At 40.9% G+C, this 21,643-nt stretch overlaps 1 protein-coding gene across 1 annotated transcript in view; it reads left to right on the top strand.

Moving 5' to 3' along the window:
* The first annotated feature begins 5,126 nt into the window (after positions 1-5,126).
* Positions 5,127-21,643, top strand: part of LOC307250563 (apoptosis regulator BAX) — a 37,101-nt gene continuing 20,584 nt past the window's right edge. The window contains exons 1-3 of the mRNA XM_080027680.1: positions 5,127-5,342; positions 15,380-15,428; positions 18,860-19,021. Of these exons, the coding sequence (XP_079883806.1) occupies positions 5,273-5,342; positions 15,380-15,428; positions 18,860-19,021 (281 nt within the window). The 5' untranslated portion in view covers positions 5,127-5,272. The remainder of the gene's footprint in view (positions 5,343-15,379; positions 15,429-18,859; positions 19,022-21,643) is intronic.

Below are 21,643 nucleotides of genomic sequence, written 5' to 3'. Positions count from 1 at the left end.
TGAAAAAACAGTTGGCAGACTTGAAGAAAGGAATGTTGGCAGATTTGAAGAGAGAAATAAAAAGTGAGAGGGAGACGGAGAGAGCACTGCGGAAGGCTGAACTGGCTGGGATTATGGACGAATTGATTGGGCGTTTTGATGTAAAAATCAAAAAGAAAGTTGCTGCTGGTCTGAAGCCACTGATGATCGAATTGAAGGAACTTCAAGCCGTCAATGTGAAGAAAGATCAGCTCTTGAAAGAGCTTGGAGATAAAATTGATGAACAAGAACAACAAGCAAAAAACAGAGATGTGATCCTGACTGGTATGGATATTAAACCAAGGTCGTATGCAGCTGCCGGGAATGGAGAAGAAGAGGGCAATACAGGGAATGTAACGGTGGAAAAACAAGTGGCATTGTTTCTGAGAAGCAAAGCCATTAATCTGGATCTAGAGAACGTGGAGTCCTGTTTTCTTCTCCCGAAGGGGAAATTCGCCAAAAAGCGTGCTTCATTCTGAAGTTTGTGAGTAGAAAGCATAAGATAAATCTGCTCAGTCAAGGCAAAAAGCTTAAAGGTGAACAAATTGGAATGAGTGAAAATTTAACCAAGAGAAAGGCTTATTTGGCCTATCAAGCGAGAGGGTTAAAAAAATGTGGACAGGTCCAACAAACTTGGACGAGAGATGGAAGAATCTTCATCAAAATGAATGGAGCTACACCCGAAGAAGCCAAAATTGTGCAAATCAAAACGGAGGAGGATTTGGATCAATTCCGGAGGGACGAGGATTAAAGAAGGCAAAAGCATGGACTTTGAACTAAAGGGATTTAAACTGGTTTGTGTCAAAATATAAGGTTTGAAATCGTAAATACAATGTGCTCTGCTATTGATAACCTAATGGAAAGTGTGACTATTGAAATTCAAATGAAAGATAAATGTTAATTATCAGCTGTGTGTTCAGAACAACCGATTCAAAAATGGAAGACTTTCTCTGACTGAAGAATTTGTAAATACACTGCATGTTTTGGGACTGTAGCCGAGGTCAGCAGACACACTGACTGTTTTGAATACTTTTGCAGATGTGTTTAGGCTACTAGAGAAGAAATGGACAAGGCCATATCTGCATTGTCACAGGCAGAGAGGAAAATAGAGACCTAAAATTATCTGTGTATTAGAATGCATCTTCTTAAAAAAAAGAAAAAAAAAAAATTCTAACTGTAGTAGCTGTGTATCTGAATCTTATGGCAGTGGGGGCGGGACCCGATAAGCCTTTGGCTTCTCCTGCTTCCCTTCGGACGATAACACAAAGTAATATGTATGAATATGCAATGAGAAAATTATGTATTATGTGTAATTGTCCGGAAGAATAATAATAAATAAATACTTTTCTCTCTTATTTCATCATAACATTGCGCCTTGATCTTACCTCTTGCTTTTATATCCGTCGCATCCCCGTTTGTTTTCATATGGAGGCTTCGTCGATGTGACGTCACTTCACGTGCGCACTGGATTGTGGGTCAGAATCGCCCAAATAGGATGCACTTTTCAACACTAACAATCTTGGCCGCATGAAGTAGGACATCCGGGTACTTCTAACCATCCTAAATCTGGCCACAAGAATCGGGACACCCTAAATCTTTTTTCTACATACTATATAGTAGAAAGTATGCGATTCGGAACGCAACCTTTGTGTTGAAAACTGCATCCTATTTGGGCGATTCTGACCCACAATCCAGTGTGCACGTGAAGTGACGTCACATCGACGAAGCCTCCATTAGAAAACAAACGGGGATGCGACGGATATAAAAGCAAGAGGCAAGATCAAGGCGCAATGTTATGATGAAATAAGAGAGTAAAGTATGTCCCAATAGTATGCCTACTGCATCCTAACTAGATTCTTTTAATCGTCGGATGTAGTATGTAGAATAGAAAAAAGAAAGACTATGCGATTTGGAACGCAACCATGGTGGTGGCCAGTGTTGGGAGTAACGCATTACAGGAAGTAATGCATTACTGTAATGCATTACGTTTTGCTGTAACGCGGTAATGTAAGGCATTACAGCAAAAAAATGGTAATATGTAACGCGGTACATAGCTCAGAAACGCGCGTTACAATGCATTTTAAACCCGGAATTGACTGGTTTGTTGTTTTTATACAAATTGGCCAACACTGCGAGTTTCGCAGAGGAGAAAAAAACCCACGCTAATGTTACTGCTAGAGGAGAAGAAAACTCGATTTGCTGCTACAATTGATTCCAAAGATGCGCTAGCCTACTGGCTTCCGTCTCACTGCCCAAGTTATTGAAAACGTTTGTGGTGTTTGGAGACTGACGTGAAAGCACGTATCAATCTGTGCTCAACGAGCAGCGGATGCTGCCGCGAGCCCCTCCCCGTCTAAGAGCACTCGGAGGCGGTCAGTCTCGGAGCAGCCCCTCGGAGCGAGTCCCTGCCTGCTGTCAGAGCAGAGAGGTGACACACCTCCGCGTCCAGGCTGCAAATGAATCGCGCTGTTGTTAGGTGCGGAATAGGAGATAGTGTGCCACGAAGCTATTTATGCTGAAGCGGTATTGCTGGATTTAGGAGTTATTTAGAGATATGGCAAGCAAAAAGTTGACGAGTAGGGAGTTGGTGTTCACTCTTTCTACGGCCCCGGTCACGGTGCGTCCATGCGCAGCAGTGGTGCAGCCATGCGACGCGGCATTATATATATATTAATATTATCATATTATAATGATAATAATGATGATAATAATAATAATAATAATAATAATAATAATAATAATAATAATAATAATAATAATAATAATAATAATAATGAAGAATAGAAGAAAAAAGGAAATAAAAATGGTGGTGGGTAAAAAAATCATAAACGCCTACTGTTTATATGAGTGTTGTGGTGTAGTTCTTCAAAGTGGACATCATTACAAATGGATGGAGGGGTGAATCTGATTAAATAAGTTCAACTCTCTTTCAAAATATCAGGTATTTCATGGAAATTACATAATAGCCTGGCCGCCACCATATGACGTCATAATATGCTAATTAGATGGGAAAATTTACTCCCCAGATAAACTTTAGGTCATTCTCAATATTTGTCTCATTTACACTTTGTCTCTATCTCAAACCACTTTCAATCCAGAGCCTTCTGAAATTTAAGTGTCAAAATCTAGTATTTTTAAAAATAAAACCCGGCGCCTAAAGGGTTTGCTTTGATGCAAATTATGAAATCTTAACATAACGGCGGCAATGATGGTGCGTAAAGGACAGCGCAGTTGGCAAGCTCTCCTCAGCACTACAAGTGCTGCAGCAAAAAAGTCACAATAAGAGTTGATCGCTTTGTCGATTCATGCCTCTGACACACACGTCGACTCCCAACATAATGAGTGGATGTTTTGAATTAGCAAAGGAGATATATATTTAGGCTACTATTGTTATTATAAAATGTCACGCAAGAGAGACGATAAACAAACATAATGGGCTGTTATCATTTACATTAGATGGCAAGATGATAAGGCAGATTCTTTGGAACAACTAAAAAAGGCTGATGATGAAAAGTTGATGATGATGTGAACAACTTGTTTGTGCTTTTAAGTTGCCAGAACGCAAGAAACAAATCTTTGAGGCTCAATTTACTTTTTCAATCTACAGTAATAGGCTCTAGCTCTATTGATATTAATATAGGCTAAATAAATACCTAAAGATACAGTATTTCTATTATAAAATGTATTGCACCATGAGCCATAAATGTGACCATTATATTATATAGCATAGGCCTACTTGTGTTAGCCTTAAGCCTAGCTCAGTCATTATGCCATACCATGTCACCTCCTGCTGTGTAATGAGCTGCATTGAACACAAGAAGATCTATTGAGAACACCAAATCCATATTTCATGTTATTTTGGTGAAAGTAATGCAAAAGTAATGTAAAAGTAGTGTAATGCCTTACAATTCAAAGACAGTAATATTGTAATGTAACTAACTACTTTGAAATGCCAGTAAGAAGTAATAAATACCGCATTACGCTTTTGAAGTAACTTGCCCAACACTGGTGGTGGCGGTGTTCTGACATTTTCTGCTCCCTCGTCAGATTTTGCTACCTATCAGAAAATGCTACCTTACGTCATTGGTAGCGTATTTGATCTGTAGACCCATTAACTCTATCAAACGATGCTCCCAGTACAGAATCACGTTATTTTACACCACTACTCATCCAATGTACACTGTAGGAATATTGGGAGCATATTTTGATGCTGCTTTATAACGTGTTTATTGAATATTTCAGGGGTACAGAAAGCTTTGCGAGACCCATTGTCTCTATCAAATAATGCTCCCACTACAGAATCACGTTACTTACACCACTACTCACCCCTTGTAGCCTACACTGAAAGCTTGGGGAGCATATTTTGATGCTCCTTCATAACGTTATTATAGATTTAGTAGGGTATAATGTGAGATCAATTGTCTCTATCAAATAATGCTCCCACTACAGAATCACGTTATTTTACACCACTACCCATGTACACCCCCCCTCCCACCACCGGCGAAAACTTTCTCCACTCTGAGTCCGGTAAAGTTAACACTATAGCCTAGCCTATCATTTTATTTCTATATTCAGCAGCAAAGCTAGTATCTACATGCACATAAATTTGTACATGCTCACAGGTCAAAAGGCACAATTTAAACATATGTGTAGCATAATTGCGCAGTTAACTTTTTTTTTTAAAGAAAATACCATCAACCAAAAAGGTAGCAGAATCTGACGGCTGCCCACGCAGGATTATTATTTTCGCATGCGCAGAACCACTAGGGAGCAAAATCTTATAGGTAGCAGAAAATGACAAGTCACCGGCATCATGCTGTGGGGGTGCTTTTCTTCAGCAGGGACAGGGAAGCTGAAGGGAAATATACATTTGGAAGTGGGCGGGAGGAAAACTCAAGAGAGTCAATCTTATTCAGTCTATAGGCCTAAGTAATTGTTAGGCCTACATTGTATTGTAATGCCAGCTAAAATAACTTTTTGCCTATGACTTATGATATTACGTAATTGATCCTCGAAGTTCCCCATCTTTCCAACTTTACCGCAGTTATGCTCTGGAGGGAGAACGAGGCGTGTCCGCCGGTGGCTGCTGTGCTTCCGTGTCACTTCCTTGTTCTTCGGTGGAAGGGAAAAAGTTTTCAAGGAGCATAAACGTCCCGGATTGGAGACTTGATTGGGGCGAACCAGTGCTAAATGTCGCTACCAAACTTGTAACTGTCGCCACTACTCGCTCCGAGGAAACGGAAAGGTTGAAGCCATGGCTGACCGCCGAGAAGACGAGAAAGGAGAAGTGGACCGGGAACTTGAGGGCGCCGTGGGAGGGGAAGGTATGGAGCCTACTCAGCTTGAATACACACCAACCAGAACACACTAAAGTTTGACAGATTGGAGAGAATATAAGTCAAATGAGGTTCAGAGATAGTTCGATTTTTAGAGTGGAAGGACTGGTGTCAGTTTTCCTCTCAACCTGTTTCCCAGCTACAGGCTAACCATTAGCTATCCTTTAGCTAACCCAAGCCCCAACTTCAACCTGAGCTAGCAGTGTGCTAGCTCAGGTTGTAAAATATAGCCTACATTTACGTATTGTGTGGCTAACGTCTCGTTTAAAGCGGGTTAAAATGCTGCAGGATTTATTTCCTGGGACAAGTGTTGAAGCTAGATAACTGGTCCTGTGCATTATAAAACAGTGCTGATAAACGCGGTCATTAAACAGTGGGTCATAGTGTATCAGCTGGAACTGGAACAGAAAGTTATGACGTGCTACGTCACAAGGACGGGACTGGTGACGACGCGATGATGTCACCCGACGCCCAACGCGAGGGAGAAACTTTGAAAGTAAAAAAAAAAAAAAAACTTGAAACACACTTTTTAAAGTCTACAATTTGGAATTTCTACTAAAAGTTTGATATATGTGTAACAGTAATATTCAGGCGATAGACAGCATGCTCTGATGAGAGAGGGTTTAAAGGTGCTGTAAGCGGAATGGTTCTTTTGTCAGTTACTGCAGTTAGCAGTCCCCTCGCTTGTCCCTACGTCACCACATTAAGGGGTCGGTTGTCATACACTATGGGGTTGTTTGTCACAATGTTATCTTAATGGGAATAATCTTGAAAAGAAGGAAAGAAAGTAGAACTAAATTTGAAAATGCAATTGCATTGTCAAGTTGAATAGGCCTACATAACTTACTGTAGCCTTGGCAGCTTGTCTAGTTTGGGATGCACTGGGTTGTTTTGATTTTGTTGCCCTTTTTTCCTTTGCATGCTAGCTGCCTTTTCCTGCTCTATTCTTTCCTTCTCTGGGGTGTCAGTGAGGATGCAGCTTGACAATTTATTTCGTTATTGGGTTCCTTTTCTGGCTGTAGCCTTTGGATAACTTGTGACAACCAACCCCCCCTAAAATGTGATGACCAACCCCAACTTGAATTTTTTGCTAGCATCAAGGCCAACAACCATCTGACAACTAATTAGCTTGCTAACCACAATCCAAACTATAGTTTACCCTTCACACTTTTTATGGGTAACAAGTGTTTTGTTATAAACCCATTCTGTAAAAGCCTAGAAGAAAAATACTGAGGAGCTAAATATTTTCAATTTGACATGAAAAACACAAACAGTCCTCTCACCTCAAATTCAGCAGTCTAACTCCAAGGAAGACTATGTAGGTGACCTCTTATCCCAATTCTGGATATTTACATACCAAAATTTCACAGACAGCGCTTTCTGGTTCCGAGATATAACGATTGTGACAACCAACCCGTGTGACAAATTACCCCGTTCTCCCCTACACATTCACCCATCTGTTGCTCTGGCGTGCACCGGCAGTGAGACCATGGAGTGTATATACTATATATGAGTGAGACGAGTGTCGGTTTGTAGCGTTCTCTCTTCTGATTGGATAAAAATTTTGGGATACTCCAATAAGTTTATTTGCCGATTACATGCAAAGCAGCTGACTGAAAGATCGGCTTTATGAAACGTGCACATTATTTAAGTGATCACTTTATGAATAAAGAGCGATTTTACACTGATATTAACATAAATAAACCGCTTACTTCACCTTTAACAGACTGTATTCACAAAACATGTTTACATTGGAAACGGTAACGGCACACACGCAACAATATTTTTACGTTTGTGGCCTATCATTTTCATGATAACAGCGGTGTAGTCTTGCACTGATAGTTTACTGTTGGTGTCACGTTTGGGTTTCATTTCCTACCTAATAAATAAACCTACAGGTAGGTCCAAGTAGGCCATGTATTTAACGTGGCGCTTTGCAGCATCACTTCGTTCCACAGGTAGGGGAGACCGGGGCTAGTAGGCACACTTTTTACTCTAGTGAGAATTGCTCATCACCTAAACATCTTTCAATAGTCATTCCTACATTAAATTGAAGCTTAAGGCTTTGGCTTGAAATGTGTACCCCTCACTTTCTCTAACTTATTGTAACAAAGAAGAAATTAATCATCAAATGGCGCTTTTTCACCGCACATGTAGCTCAACTCGACTCAGTTCAACTTGGTTTGGAAGCAGCACGGGTCGTTTTCCACTGCAAATAGTACCTCCTGAACGTGGGCGGGGTCGTCATACAAAGGGTCTGAAAGCCAACTCCGGAGCAAAGTAGCATAGCAGAAATTACGAGCAGTTGTTGCACTATTAACTGAACCAACAGCCAAAAACACGGATGAAAAATGTTTAAGAAATACCCCCCATGTATCTGTTTGCTAAAAGTAGTAGAAGAATATTGTGAAGGGCCATTAAAAGGGAGCCCTACATGTCTCCTCTCATATCATGTTTAAAGTAACTTCCCCAACAACCAACTCAACTTGGTTAGCTTAGCGAATATATGGAAACAAAATTCTGATCTGTGATGCAAATCAAATGAAAGAGGCTGCAGGCAGCGAGACAATGTCAGGGTTCGACATAACGTATAGCCCGATGGCCCGGGGCCAGTAAAATCATATGCAGGGCATGTTGATTGGCCAGTCACTGGCCCGCCCGGGCCAGTGACTGGCCAATCACAGTTCAGTATCTTTTCATGGTTCATTGAAATGCGCGTTGAGAGTCTGAATGAAAGCAGTGTTTATTTAAGACTCAATATAATAAACCTAATATAAAATATATTTTTTTAATGAAAGGCCAGTGGACAACCGATGCGTGGGCGTTTTGACAGGCGGAGCAACAAGCGGGTGCACTCTCGCTCCGTTGGCAGAGCTGCCTACCGTCCGCCTGCGAGTCGACAAATCAATCGACTTGCTTTGCCCCCTTTCTTTCTTCCCACAGCAGAGGTTGAGGTGCAGAAAATGATAACTGCGCTTTTCCTTTATCTGCCGCCGTAATGTTGCAGTATTTGCATCCAAGCCCCAATGGTAATACAAATGAGAGGCGTTATTTAAACGCTGTGAATGCGTCTCCGGTGATTGTGTCGGTTGTAGACAGAAACCAACGGAGGGACTCCGCTCACTGTACAGTTCCTATAGTCGCGCAGTTTGGCACTGTGTTTTCAGGCTCAAGACATTCAATCAGATCGCAGAAGTCTTTCCCATTGAAATCGCTAACGGGGAGAATATCCCCGGTTATTATTTTAGCCACAAACCACAGTTCATCTGCGCGGCGGCTCACTCGCTGGCGAGATCACACGGTGAAACGCTGCTGTGATCGGACGAAGGCATTGTGTGTTTCTAAGGTGATTTAACGTCATAGTCTTAGACGAGCGTTTAACTTATGCTGCATATTTTGCACTGCATTGTTTTTTATCAATAGTTTGAAAAAATGGTCCCACACCGGACTCTTATGTGAAGCTGACACTTCATGGAGAAGTGACACTCCTGCAGCGCGCTCACGACCAGACGTGAACTCGTACAGGTGAAATCTCCCATTAAAAAAAAACGGCATAACCCACTGATTTTCGGATTTCTATTCTATTTTTAAAGTCAACTTGAGCGCAAGTGGAAAACCGGCCATTCGGTCGACACATTCACATCCCTAATGCATATAGAGAAAGTAATAAAAACAGCCTACCACACCACAAAGAATGATCAGACCTTCATCTCTTATTTTTTTTTTATGTTTGAACATGACTTCTGCAGGTGAACTATTCATTAAACTGCCCAAATTCAAGAATAATAACAATCATCAAACTACTGGACTTTAAAATACTGGCCGACTCTTTCGACATACTTTCAGTTGTAGGCTTCAAATTCAATATGTTTGCCTGGTTTTATATTATGTGTATGAGCAATATCAACATTTCATATAATTAACTAAAAGAAAAATAACCAAATCTAAAGGGAATATCTATACTGTTACAGTATAGATATTCCCTTTAGATATGGTTATTTTTCTAATACAGGTATTAAAATTATTGACACTAAATTATGAAGAAAAAAAAATGTGTGCAGGGCCAGTGAAAATATACAAGGGGCCAGTAAAACTCGGATCCACTGTCCCGGCGGGCCAGTAGGAAAAAAAAGTTATGTTGAACCCTGAATGTATACTCAAAAGTCCCGGAGAGTTGGGGAGAATAAACAACAGAATGAAGCCGGTAGTCTCTGGCCAAACTGATTGGCCAGAGACTACCGTCTGCCGACGTCACCTTTTAGCATCGGCTCAGCTCGCTTGGAACCTAGAGCGAGGCGATACCAAAAAAAGCAGCCGCTGCATGTACCATGTTTTTGCGGTGGAAACGCCAAAAATGCGAGTTGAGTCGAGTTGAGCTGATACCATGCAGTGGAAAAGCGCCAAAAGACACCCTTACACATTGTGACAACCAACCCCATCAAGGGGTCGGTTGTCACACACTATGGGGTTGTTTGTCACAATGTTATCTTAATGGGAATAATCTTAAAGCTCCCATATTATACACTTTTCGGTTCTATTATACACCATATTATATGGTCTTAGTGGTCCCTAATATGTTTTTCTTCAATTGTTTGCTGAAAAAAACTTTCAGATAATTTATTGTACTATGCTGATGTTCAGCTAATCTAACAATGGCCTATTTTTTAAAAAGAGCTGCAGCTCCCCTCATAAATATACAATCTTTGAGCTCCCCCCGCCCCCTGTCCGGAAGCGAAGCCAGATACGCCTCGCCCTCTGTCTGTTTGTAAACAATGATGACGTATAGCCTGTTAGCCCAGTTAGGTTTAGCCTACCCATGAGAAGAACCAAGTCTAGTGCTAGTAACGCAGTTTAGAGGCCTCGCCCAGAGGTTTTACGACATGGATATGCGCATTACGGCACAGAAGAGGAACTTCTCTGAAGTAGAAATTGACAGAATAACAGCGAAAGTAGAAAAAAAAAGAGTTTCATTTCGGAGCATTACAAGCGGCATCAAAGAACGACAGAAGGCGGCAGTTAGGAAGGAAATAACTCCTGCGGTCAACAGCGTTGGTGTTGACAACAAACGATCTCCAGTTGAGGATTTTGCATTTGAGGTTTACATCAGTAGGCTACTATCGCTCAAATGCTATAAAACAGCATATACAATTATATGTCGCCATTTATTTACATAGATGAAGAAAAAGTGGTCTGACTCAAAAATCGCCACTAAAAAAAGCGTGTTGCTGTTCTGAAATGCAACCAACTGAGGGTCAGGGTTCGACATAACGTATAGCCCGATGGCCCAGGGCCAGTAAAATCATATGCAGGGCAAGTTGATTGGCCAGTCACTGGCCCGCCCGGGCCAGTTCAGTATCTTTTTGTAGACTACATCATGGTTCATTGAAATGCGCGTTGAGAGTCGGAATGAAAGCAGTGTTTATTTAAGACTCAATATAATAAACCTAATATAAAATATATTTTTTTAATGAAAGGCCAGTGGACAACCGATGCGTGGGCGTTTTGAGAGGCGGAGCAACAAGCGGGTGCACTCTCGCTCCGTTGGCAGAGCTGCCTACCGTCCGCCTGCGAGTCGACAAATCAATCGACTTGCTTTGCCCCCTTCCTTTCTTCCCACAGCAGGTTGAGGTGCAGAAAATGATAACTGCGCTTTTCCTTTATCTGCCGCCGTAATGTTGCAGTATTTGCATCAAAGCCCCAATGGTAATACAAATGAGAGGCTTTATTTAAACGCTGTGAATGCGTCTCCGGTGATTGTGTCGGTTGTAGACAGAAACCAATGGCGGGACTTGGCTCACTGTACAGTTCCTATAGTCGCGCAGTTTGGCACTGTGCTTTCAGGCTCGAGACATTCAATCAGATCGCTGAAGTCTTTCCCATTGAAATCGCTAACGGGGAGAATATCCCCGGTTATTATTTTAGCCACAAACCACAGTTCATCTGCGCGGCGGCTCACTCGCTGGCGAGATCACACGGTGAAACGCTGCTGTGATCGGACGAAGGCATTGTGTGTTTCTAAGGTGATTTAACGTCATAGTCTTAGACGAGCGTTTAACTTATGCTGCATATTTTGCACTGCATTGTTTTTTATCAATAGTTTGAAAAAATGGTCCCACACCGGACTCTTATGTGAAGCTGACACTTCATGGAGAAGTGACACTCCTGCAGCGCGCTCACGACCAGACGTGAACTCGTACACGGTGAAATCTCCCATTAAAAAAAACGGCATAACCCACTGATTTTCGGATTTCTATTCTATTTTTAAAGTCAACTTGAGCGCAAGTGGTCATTCGGTCGACACATTCACATCCCTAATGCATATAGAGAAAGTAATAAAAACAGCCCAAATTCAAGAATAAGAACAATCCTCAAACTACTGGACTTTAAAATACTGGCCCACTCTTTCAACATACTTTCAGTTGTAGGCTTCAAATTCAATATGTTTGCCTGGTTTTATATTATGTGTATGAGCAATATCAATATTTCATATAATTAACTAAAAGAAAAATAACCAAATCTAAAGGGAATATCTATACTGTTACAGTATAGATATTCCCTTTAGATATGGTTATTTTTCCAATACAGGTATTAAAATTATTGACACTAAATTATGAAGAAAAAAAAGTGTGTGCAGGGCCAGTGAAAATATACAAGGGGCCAGTAAAACTCTGATCCACTGGCCCGGCGGGCCAGTAGGAAAAAAAAGTTATGTTGAACCCTGAGGGTGCGGGCATAATATAAGTGGTAGAGGAGAAACAGACGCACCAACTGTCCGATAATGGTCCCCATAAAATAAATACAGGTCTGCAGAGATTTGAATGATTAGAATGTATTGGCCCTTTTAGATAGCACTACTCAAAAGGGTTGTAAAAACTAAAAATAACACATTTTGCATTTTACTGTATGACAGCACGAGTGGTCAGCCCGGCCGTCAGCTGCACAAGCCGACCCGGGAACGATCAGCTGTGAGAGCGCCCACAGTCCTGCTCCACCAGCAGATCGGAAAAACGTGCCGGTTAACAGTGGAAATAAATCGCTCGCTTAAGCAATCAATGACACATTAAAAGAGGAACTAACATCTAAAAAGTGCGTCAAATAAATAAAATGTTAAGCTGAATGTTGTGCCGTGTATTTTTTATCATAAAGAGCAGTGTTGGCCTACTACATATTTAATACTGTGGCTAACATTTTGAATGAATGCAGCCCCCGTGCCTCAGTGTCCCCCCAGCTGCTCCAGACGGAGACAACTGCCCTTACGCAATCCCATGCAGCGCTCCTAAGTGGCCGGTGTGTGCACTATTGAATCAGTGCTCCTACTCAGTTGCACACCATAAGCTAATAAGTGATTAATACCTTTATTTTCGGTCTGAGCAAACACTGCATTTGTATTATCTTCTAATAATTGTCCAGCAAAGTAATCGGCTACCCGGCACAGCCTGCACTGCGAGTCCATGCTGTTTACAAACACGAGCTGAGAGCTGGCGTGGGATTTGAGCGTATCCTACGCTCACGTCCATATTGATAAATGCCAAGGTTTGCGTGGAAATGTGCGTACACCCACATTTCTGGTCTACGCAAGGTTGATAAATGAGGGCCTTAGTCACTACCACTAGTTTAAAGGAAGCAAAATGAGGATTATAACCTCATTTTGCACTTTATTATTTTTAAATATTTGAAGATTGCAGGCAAGGAAAATACCACCAGCATCTACATTCTCAATGATAGACATGAATAATTACCTTTTCTTTTTTTTTTACAGTTAAAATAAATTTTTTGAACAATACAAGAGAATAAGAAACTAAGAAAATAGTTCCAACGTCCCCGTCTAGTCCCAGGTCCCCAAAACATCATATAAAGGAAACACACACCCCCCCTCCCCCCCCCCCCCCCCCCCCTGGGGTCGGGTGTTTGTCACCTTTTTCACCTCTTATGAGTTTGCAGGTCTGTGTAATGTAATGTAATTCAGGGCTCTAGACTGCGACCAAATGCTCGCATTTTTGCGACCATTTTTGGAGACATTTCGAGTAGTTTTTAAAACTAGGGGCACGCACGCAACCGGAATTTGTATCATTATTATTATTGAGAGAGAGAGAGAGAGAGACTTTATTTAACAGGATAGCGCAGTTTAACGTTTATGCGACAGATGCAAGTCGAAAGACAAATGTTTTTTTATTTTGTGGAGGTGAGGTGAAACATAGGCGGCTGGATATGCTATCATGGAAATTTTACTTTGAAAGGCAAAAAAACAGTTTTTTGAGCTTAAATGTGCTTATATCTTATTCCTTGTGTCTCCCTTCTTTACAGGATGGCTCTTCTTAAATATGTAGTCACATTTCCAATTTCTTCCACGGTTTTCTAGAAACAAGGGGTGGCACAACTTCCCCACCGGCACAATTTAGGCCACTCTCCCCTATATGGAATATCGCAATATATCGTGATATATCAAGATACGCAATATAACGTGATATATCGTATCGTGACTAGTGTATTGTGATTAGGGCTGCAACTAACGATTATTTTGATAATCGATTAATCTGTCGATAATTTTCTCGATTAATCGATTATTAATCGATTAGTGTTTTGGTCCGTAAAATGTCAGAAAATTGTGAAAAATGTTGATCAATTTTCCAAAGCCCATGTTGACGTCCTCAAATGAATTGTTATGTCCAAAACACTAGGGATGGGCATGATTAATCGATCATTGCTTGTTAAGAATATTGTCGATCACGTGAAATTGTTATCGATCATATAGCCGTTGTTGTAGCCAGTGTGAGTCCGGCAGCACAGCAATGAGTTTCGTGGCAGCACCAAAGACTGTATGGGCAGCAATTAAACATCCTACCAGCAGGGGGAGATATTTAACTACTAGTAGGAGACAACAGAACAGGCTCAGGCAGCAGCCTGCGAGCTGCCGTAGATGTCAAAACGTAAACAGGAAGAAGTTAAGGAGAAGTTTGGCATCAGACCGGACAGCTTTAGAACCGAAAATAACTAAGTTCATTAAGCATTGTGAAACCTTGTATACGTACAACACTTAAACAAACCGAATTATGTACCACTTGTACATTGAAGCCTACATCCGACCCTGTGTGACGTTAGTGCCGCTAGCATTAGCGGCTAACTTTAGCGTCTATGCTTTCCTACTTCGCCTTCATCAGGGAACTAATTTGCACATTAGGTTAGGTCCTTTACCACTCAGAGAAACGTGCCGTGCCCTTATGCAGTCTTTGGCAGCATCTTAGGAGGCGCATATTTGTTTAAACTTTAAAGGTATCGTAGCATTGGCTCCTTGTTGGCTCATAGCCTCGGGCTTTAACCAGCGCCGCATTTTATTATTATTTTATTTTAAAAAGTTGCCTTGTCTTAATAGATTGTTGTTTGCCTAGAATATCTTGGAATAAAGATTTAATTGAGTAAAAACCTCTTGTATACAGTCTATGGTAAAAACGCTGTATTTTGGATGTTCTGTTGGCATTTTTTAATATGTCAAAAAAGATAACGATTACTCGATAATTGCTCGTTAATTTTCCCGATGATCGATCAATTGAATTTCTTAAAATGCCCATCCCTACAAAACACAGACATTTCAGTTAACTGTCATAATAGTATTAAAGAAACCAGAAAATATTCACATTTGAGAAGCTGAAATCAGAGAATTTGGACATTTTTTGTTAAAAAATTACTTGAAACGATTAATCGATTGTCAAAATAGTTGGCGATTATTTTAATAATCGATTCGTCGATTAATTGTTGCAGCTCTAATCGTGATACGTATCGTATCGCGAAGTCCTTGACGATACCCAGCCCTATTGTTCACATCCCTAATTTCAATAAAGAACTTTAGTTGTAATATTAAATAACTTTATCTTGTTTTCATGAGACGTTCTTGTAATCACAATCAGCTAGTTCAAACAGAAACATATATTAAAACACATGAATTGACACGTGTTTTCTATTCTAAACAATGTGTTTAGTGTCAATGATGTGAATAATGTTGGAGATTAATGCGTCCTCTTTCTCTCCAGATGTCATTGATGATCCCATCATTGAGCAAGGAGCAGTGGTCCTCAGAGGGTAAGTGCTTTATATTCAACCAGAAATAAACATTGAATACAATGAATTACAATAAAGATGATATATAAGCCCATTAGTCAATTTCCTTAAATCAATTCGTTGGAGTTTTTTTGGGATTAGGTAAACCATACATTTTTTTAAATCATCAAAGAATAACAAATCAGAAAATGCATGATTCCAGTGTCGGATAAGCCAATATGGCACCTATCTTGGATTCGAAAAAATGGCGACCTTCGAACACTCATTTCTCAATAGCTCACCTCCTAGATTACCTTGAATCAAGATTCTAGTAGCCAAATCTACTTTTTTGGGGGCCAGGAATCCAACGGTGTATATATACACTCAACAAAAATATAAACGCAACACTTTTGTTTTTGCTCCCATTTTTCATGAGATGGACTTAAAGATCTAAAATTCATTCCAGATACACAATTGTACCATTTCTCTCAAACATTGTTCACAAATCTGTCTAAATGTGTGATAGTGAGCACTTCTGCTTTGCTGAGATAATCCATCCCACCTCACAGGTGTGCCACATCAAGATGCTGATCTGACATCATGATTAGTGCACAGGTGTGCCTTAGACTGTCCACAATAAAAGGCCACTCTGAAATGTGCATTTTTTTGCTTTATTGGGGGTCTGGGGACTCAGAACCAGTCAGTATCTGGTGTGACCACCATTTGCCTCATGCAGTGCAACACATCTTCTTCGCATAGAGTTTATCAGATTGTCAATTGTGGCCTGTGGAATGTTGGTCCACTCCTCTTCAATGGCTGTGCGAAGTTGCTGGAGACGGCTTATGGTGGAGAAATGAACATTCAATGCACGAGCAACAGATCTGGTTGACATTCCTGCTGTCAGCATGCCAATTGCACGCTCCCTCAATGCCTGTGGCATCTGTGGCATTTGGCTGTGAGACAAAACTGCACATTTCAGGGTGGCCTTTTATTGTGGACAGTCTAAGGCACACCTGTGCACTAATCATGATGTCAGATCAGCATCTTGATGTGGCACACCTGTGAGGTGGGATGGATTATCTCAGCAAAGCAGAAGTGCTCACTATCACACATTTAGACAGATTTGTGAACAATGTTTGAGAGAAATGGTACAATTGTGTATCTGGAATGAATTTTAGGTATTTAAGTCCATCTCGTGAAAAATGGGACCAAAAACAAAAGTGTTGCGTTTATATTTTTGTTGAGTGTATATAAATATATTAGGGCTGTCAAAATTAACGCATTAACGCTGGGAGATTTAACGCAATTAGAATGATCTGCCCCGTACATCCCACCTGCTCTGCACTACAGTCACTGTAACGTTGTGGCTGACCTAGGATCAGCAGCTGACAAAATATATTGCAGTTTAAGCTACTTCTGCAAAAAAATTGTTGTTTATTTTTTTTTAAATATTCCGAATACTGAATTGAGCTTTGAATACTAATTTAATAAACATATACTTGAATAATTCGGGCCAGCCCTATTGACAAGCGAATTAAGAATAATTAAAATTATTTTTAATCTGCTCGCCAAACCTTTGCTCTGCGCTCCATAAGTAGCCTAGACCTACAATGATTTGAATTGTGATATTAATTAGGGATCGATCATTGATAGTTAAGAATATTGTCGATCACGTGAAATTGTTATCGATCATATAGCCGTTGTGTTGCGCAGTGTGAGTCCCGCAGCACAGCAATGACTTTCACTATGTGGCAGCACCATAGACTGTATGGGCAGCAATTAAACATCCTACCAGCAGGGGGAGCTACTTAACTAGTAGTAGAAGACAACAGAACAGGTTAAGACAGCAGCCTGCGAGCTGCCCTAGATGTCAAAACATAAACAGGAAGAAGTCAAGGCGAAGTTTGGCATCGGACTGCTTTAGAACCGAAAATAACTAAGTTAATTAAGCATTGTGAAACCTTGTATAAGTACAACACTTAAACAAACCGAATTATGTACCACTTGTACATTGAAGCCTACATCTGATCCGACCCTGTTTAACGTGTCACGTTAGCGCTGCTAGCATTAGCGGCTAACTTTAGCGTCTATGCTTTCCTACTTCGCCTTCATCAGGGAACTAATTTGCACATTTTGTTTATTAGATGAAGTAACGTTAGGTCCTTTACCACTCAGAGAAACGTGCCGTGCCCTTATGCAGTCTTTGGCAGCATCATAGGAGGCGCATATGTGTTTAAACTTTAAAGATATTGTAGCATTGGCTCATAGCCTCTGGCTTTAACCAGCACCGCATTTTATTATTATTTTATTTTAAAAAGTTGCCTTGTCTTAAGAGATTGTTGTTTGCCTAGAAGATCTTGGAATAAAGATGTACTTGAGTAAAAACCTCTTGTATACAGTCTATGGTAAAAACGCTGTATTTTGGATGTTCTGTTGGCATTTTTTAATATCTAAAAAGATAACGATAATTGATCGTTAATTTTCCCGATGATCGATCAATGAAATTTCTTAAAATGCCCATCCCTATATTAAATAAATCATATTTATTTTAAACTTAACACACAGTGATGTCTCTGTTTTTAGAGCGCTCTCACGCATCGATGACACCGACATGCCAAGCATCAACACTCGGCATTCTTTTTAAAAGGGATTGGTTTGAATAGAGCCTCTTTACCCCTCATTGTAGCTTAAAGCTGAGTGATTTATTGATTAACTTTAACGAGAGAAGAGGAAAGAGAAAGGGGAGCCGTGCAGTGCAAAGTACACTTCTTTTTGATTTTTATATCTCCGGCGTGCAATCGCGTGAAAAGTCGTGTAGTGTAGCCCAGCATAAGTGTAGGAAAAAGTGTTAAGGTTCCGCTATTCTAAGGCTCCCCAAGACTGCGTGCAGTGACGTATCTCCCACCCCACCAAGAGAACGGATTGTCTATCGTCGACCCATACTGAACATGATTTGAAGATCTGAAGGTAGACCCGATCACCCAAACCTAGTGCAGAGACAGAGTTGAAATGGGGCAGAGAACGACCCGGGACAGATTCGCAACCTGAGGACTGAGCCTCTGTTATTATATGGAAGGGCTGGGGGCGCCCTAAAAACCATATCCATTCTTGAAATTGAAATTTAATAATTCACCAATAATATATTTTCAATTAGAACACCAAAACAGCTACTGTAGTAGTGGCAAAACAATAATTTTAAATTCCCCCATCAACTTTGAAGAGGAATGAAGTAGCTAGACATTGCGGTTGAGTTAGTATTTACTTTAATCCGACTGTACACTTAAAGTAGAGCCTACGTGTGGGAAACACTGCGCTTGAAGATACGTTTAGATTACATTTTTGTTTCTGCACAATGTATGAAATATCTGCACATCATGAAAAGCAACTCATTAGAATATGCATAATCAGTCAAAATTTGTCAACAACACATCAGTTTGAGGAATTTAAATAACATTGCTCATTGTGTGTCCTAGGTATGTGATAGAGCGTCTGAATGCGTCGGAGCCCGGGCGACACATCTCCTCTGAGGATCTTGGAGGAAGGCCCGACGAACAACAGGATCCACAGATCAAAGAAGTGGTGGAACAGCTGCTGAAGATCGCAGATGAGCTCAACAGGAACGCTGAGCTCCAGAGGTAAGCTGTGGATCCCTCTCAACAGACAGACGGGGATAGGGAAGTCCTTGTATCACCCGATAATGTAATCGTTTCCCAATGGTGTAATAAGTCCTGAAAATGTAATACATTTTGCACTTAACTTGATCAAATGTAATATAATTGAATAAAATGTCTTGACTGATAATGTAATAAAAATTGGCGGATGCTGTTATACCAAGGGGTGCCCCCAAATAGTCAAATATTCAACAATTTGATGGAATCCTGATTCGACTGCCAATCTCAGTCGAATAGTCACAAAAAGTCTACTTTAATTACTTAGAAATGTGGGAACATAGGGCTGTGGGTAGATATAGCTATAGGAACATAGGGCTGTGCGAACATAGGGCTGTGGGAACATAGGGCTGTAGGAACATATAAGAACTAGGGCTGGCCCGAATTATTCGAATATTCGAATACTCGTTCGGAAAATTAGTATTCGGAGCTTAAATTAGTATTCGGAGCTTAGTTTTTTTTTTTTTTTTTTTTTTTTTTTTTGCAAGAAGCTAGTACTGCAATATAATGTCATCAAATAATTTTATATTTGGATATAAAAGTTAGTAATAGTGTAGTAGTAGTTGTAGTATTGCTCATTTAGGAGGATATTACATCACTAAAGGTGCGAACACACTACACGCGTACAGACACATATAAAATCGGCTATTTTTCCATAGGGAACCATTGGTTTACGCGCGTACATGGCGTGTAGATGCGTCACTCGCGCTAAAGCAACATTTTAGCCGTGTTGGCCGCGTATGAGCCGCGTATATACGCAGCTACGCGCGGAGTTAAAAAAATGTAACTTTTTACGCTCCTACGGGTGACGATTAGCCGTGTTGGCCAATCAGCGTTGGGCTTGACCCGACATCACATACATTGGCACGGTCGGAGAACAGTGTACTGTACACAGAGGCTGATGAGAGACACCGAGGAGGAAAATGTATTGCAGGCAGCCGAGCCGGTGCTGTATGACAGCAGCTCGGGAATAGAAGACGTGGGGAGAGTAAACCAGGAGAATGGACTTCCTGGTTAATTCAGTGAATATGTGCGGCTGTGCTTTAGCCGATAAAACAAGTTAGCGCCGTATAGCATTAGTTAACTCACCCGGTTGTGTGCGGGCGGCTAGCGCCTCATATTATGAACCCAAACATGACGGCTATGTCCGGGGGACTTTCACAACAAGTACAGCGAAGCACCGGTGTTGATCTACGCCAGCCACGGTCCCCTGTCACAGCCAGGTAGGGTAATGTTGGCTACTTGGCTTTATGTTGTGCCGCCGTGCACCGATGCTGCTGTAACTGTGTTTGTTATGTAGCTGCCGTGAATATGCAATGCTGTTTTAATGCTAGGCTATTTGTGCTGTTCAGTTTGACTTTTGGCACAGTTTTTGGCCGTGTTGTTGTTGTTTTTGTGCGAACATGCTCGCTGTTGTGTCAGGTCGGGTCTGATCGCAGCCATGGTTAATTAGGGGAAATACAATATCGGGAGGGAGACTACGCGTGTAGAACCATTTTTGACACAAAATGATCAAGCAACATTTTAGCTGCGTTACGCACGTAAAGCTTACGCGGGTAACGCGTGTAGTGTGTTCGCACCCTAAGTGTCATAGCGCATCCATTACTTCACCTCCGAGCGCGTAAATCTTCAACAAAATATGCAGATACTGTCAAAATCGGTTCCAGGGAGTATATAGGGATTATTAACGTTTTTTTTTTTTTTTTTTTTTTTATGTTGTTTTTGATGGTGTGTTTTTCTGGAACGAATATTCGAATATTCGCTCGGAAAAACCAACAAATATTCGAAGCCTGAAAAATGCCATTCGGGCCAGCCCTAATAGGAACATAGGGCTGTGGGAATATAGGGCTGTAGGAACATATAGGAACATAGGGCTGTGGGAACAGGGCTGTGGGTAGATATAGATGTGGGTAGATATAGCTGTGGGTAGGGATGGGCATTTTAAGAAATGTCATTGATCGATCATCGGGAAAATTAACGATCAATTATTGATTAATCGTTATCTTTTTACATATTAAAAAATGCCAACAGAACATCCAAAATACAGCGTTTTACCATAGACTGTATACAAGAGGTTTTTACTCAGTACATATTTATTCCAAGATATTCTAGGCAAACAACAATCTATTAAGACAAGGAAACTTTTTAAAATAAAATAATAATAAGATGCGTCGCTGGTTAAAGCCCGAGGCTATGAGCCAACGCTATGATACCTTTAAAGTTTAAACACATATGCGCCTCCTATGATGCTGCCAAAGACTGCATAAGGGCACGGATCGTTTCTCTGAGTGGTAAAGGACCTAACGTTACTTCATCTAATAAACAAAATGTGCAAATTAGTTCCCTGATGAAGGCGAAGTAGGAAAGCATTGCACTAATGCAAGCGGCGCTAAGGTGGGTCGGATGTAGGCTTCAATGTACAAGTGGTACATAATTCGGTTTGTTTAAGTGTTTTACTTATACAAGGTTTCACAATGCTTAATGAACTTAGTTATTTTCGGTTGTAAAGCTGTCCGATGCCAAACTTAAGGCCAGGACACACCGGCCCGATAATCGCCGTCGGAGAGTCTGGAAGGGGCGGGGACAAAA

This window comes from Ammodytes marinus (genome assembly GCF_949987685.1).
Source record: "Ammodytes marinus genome assembly, chromosome: 1".
NCBI classification, from domain to species: Eukaryota; Metazoa; Chordata; class Actinopteri; order Uranoscopiformes; family Ammodytidae; genus Ammodytes; species Ammodytes marinus.
The sequence above is the reverse complement of the archived record's forward strand: the minus strand, read 5'-3'. Positions and strand labels throughout refer to the sequence as shown.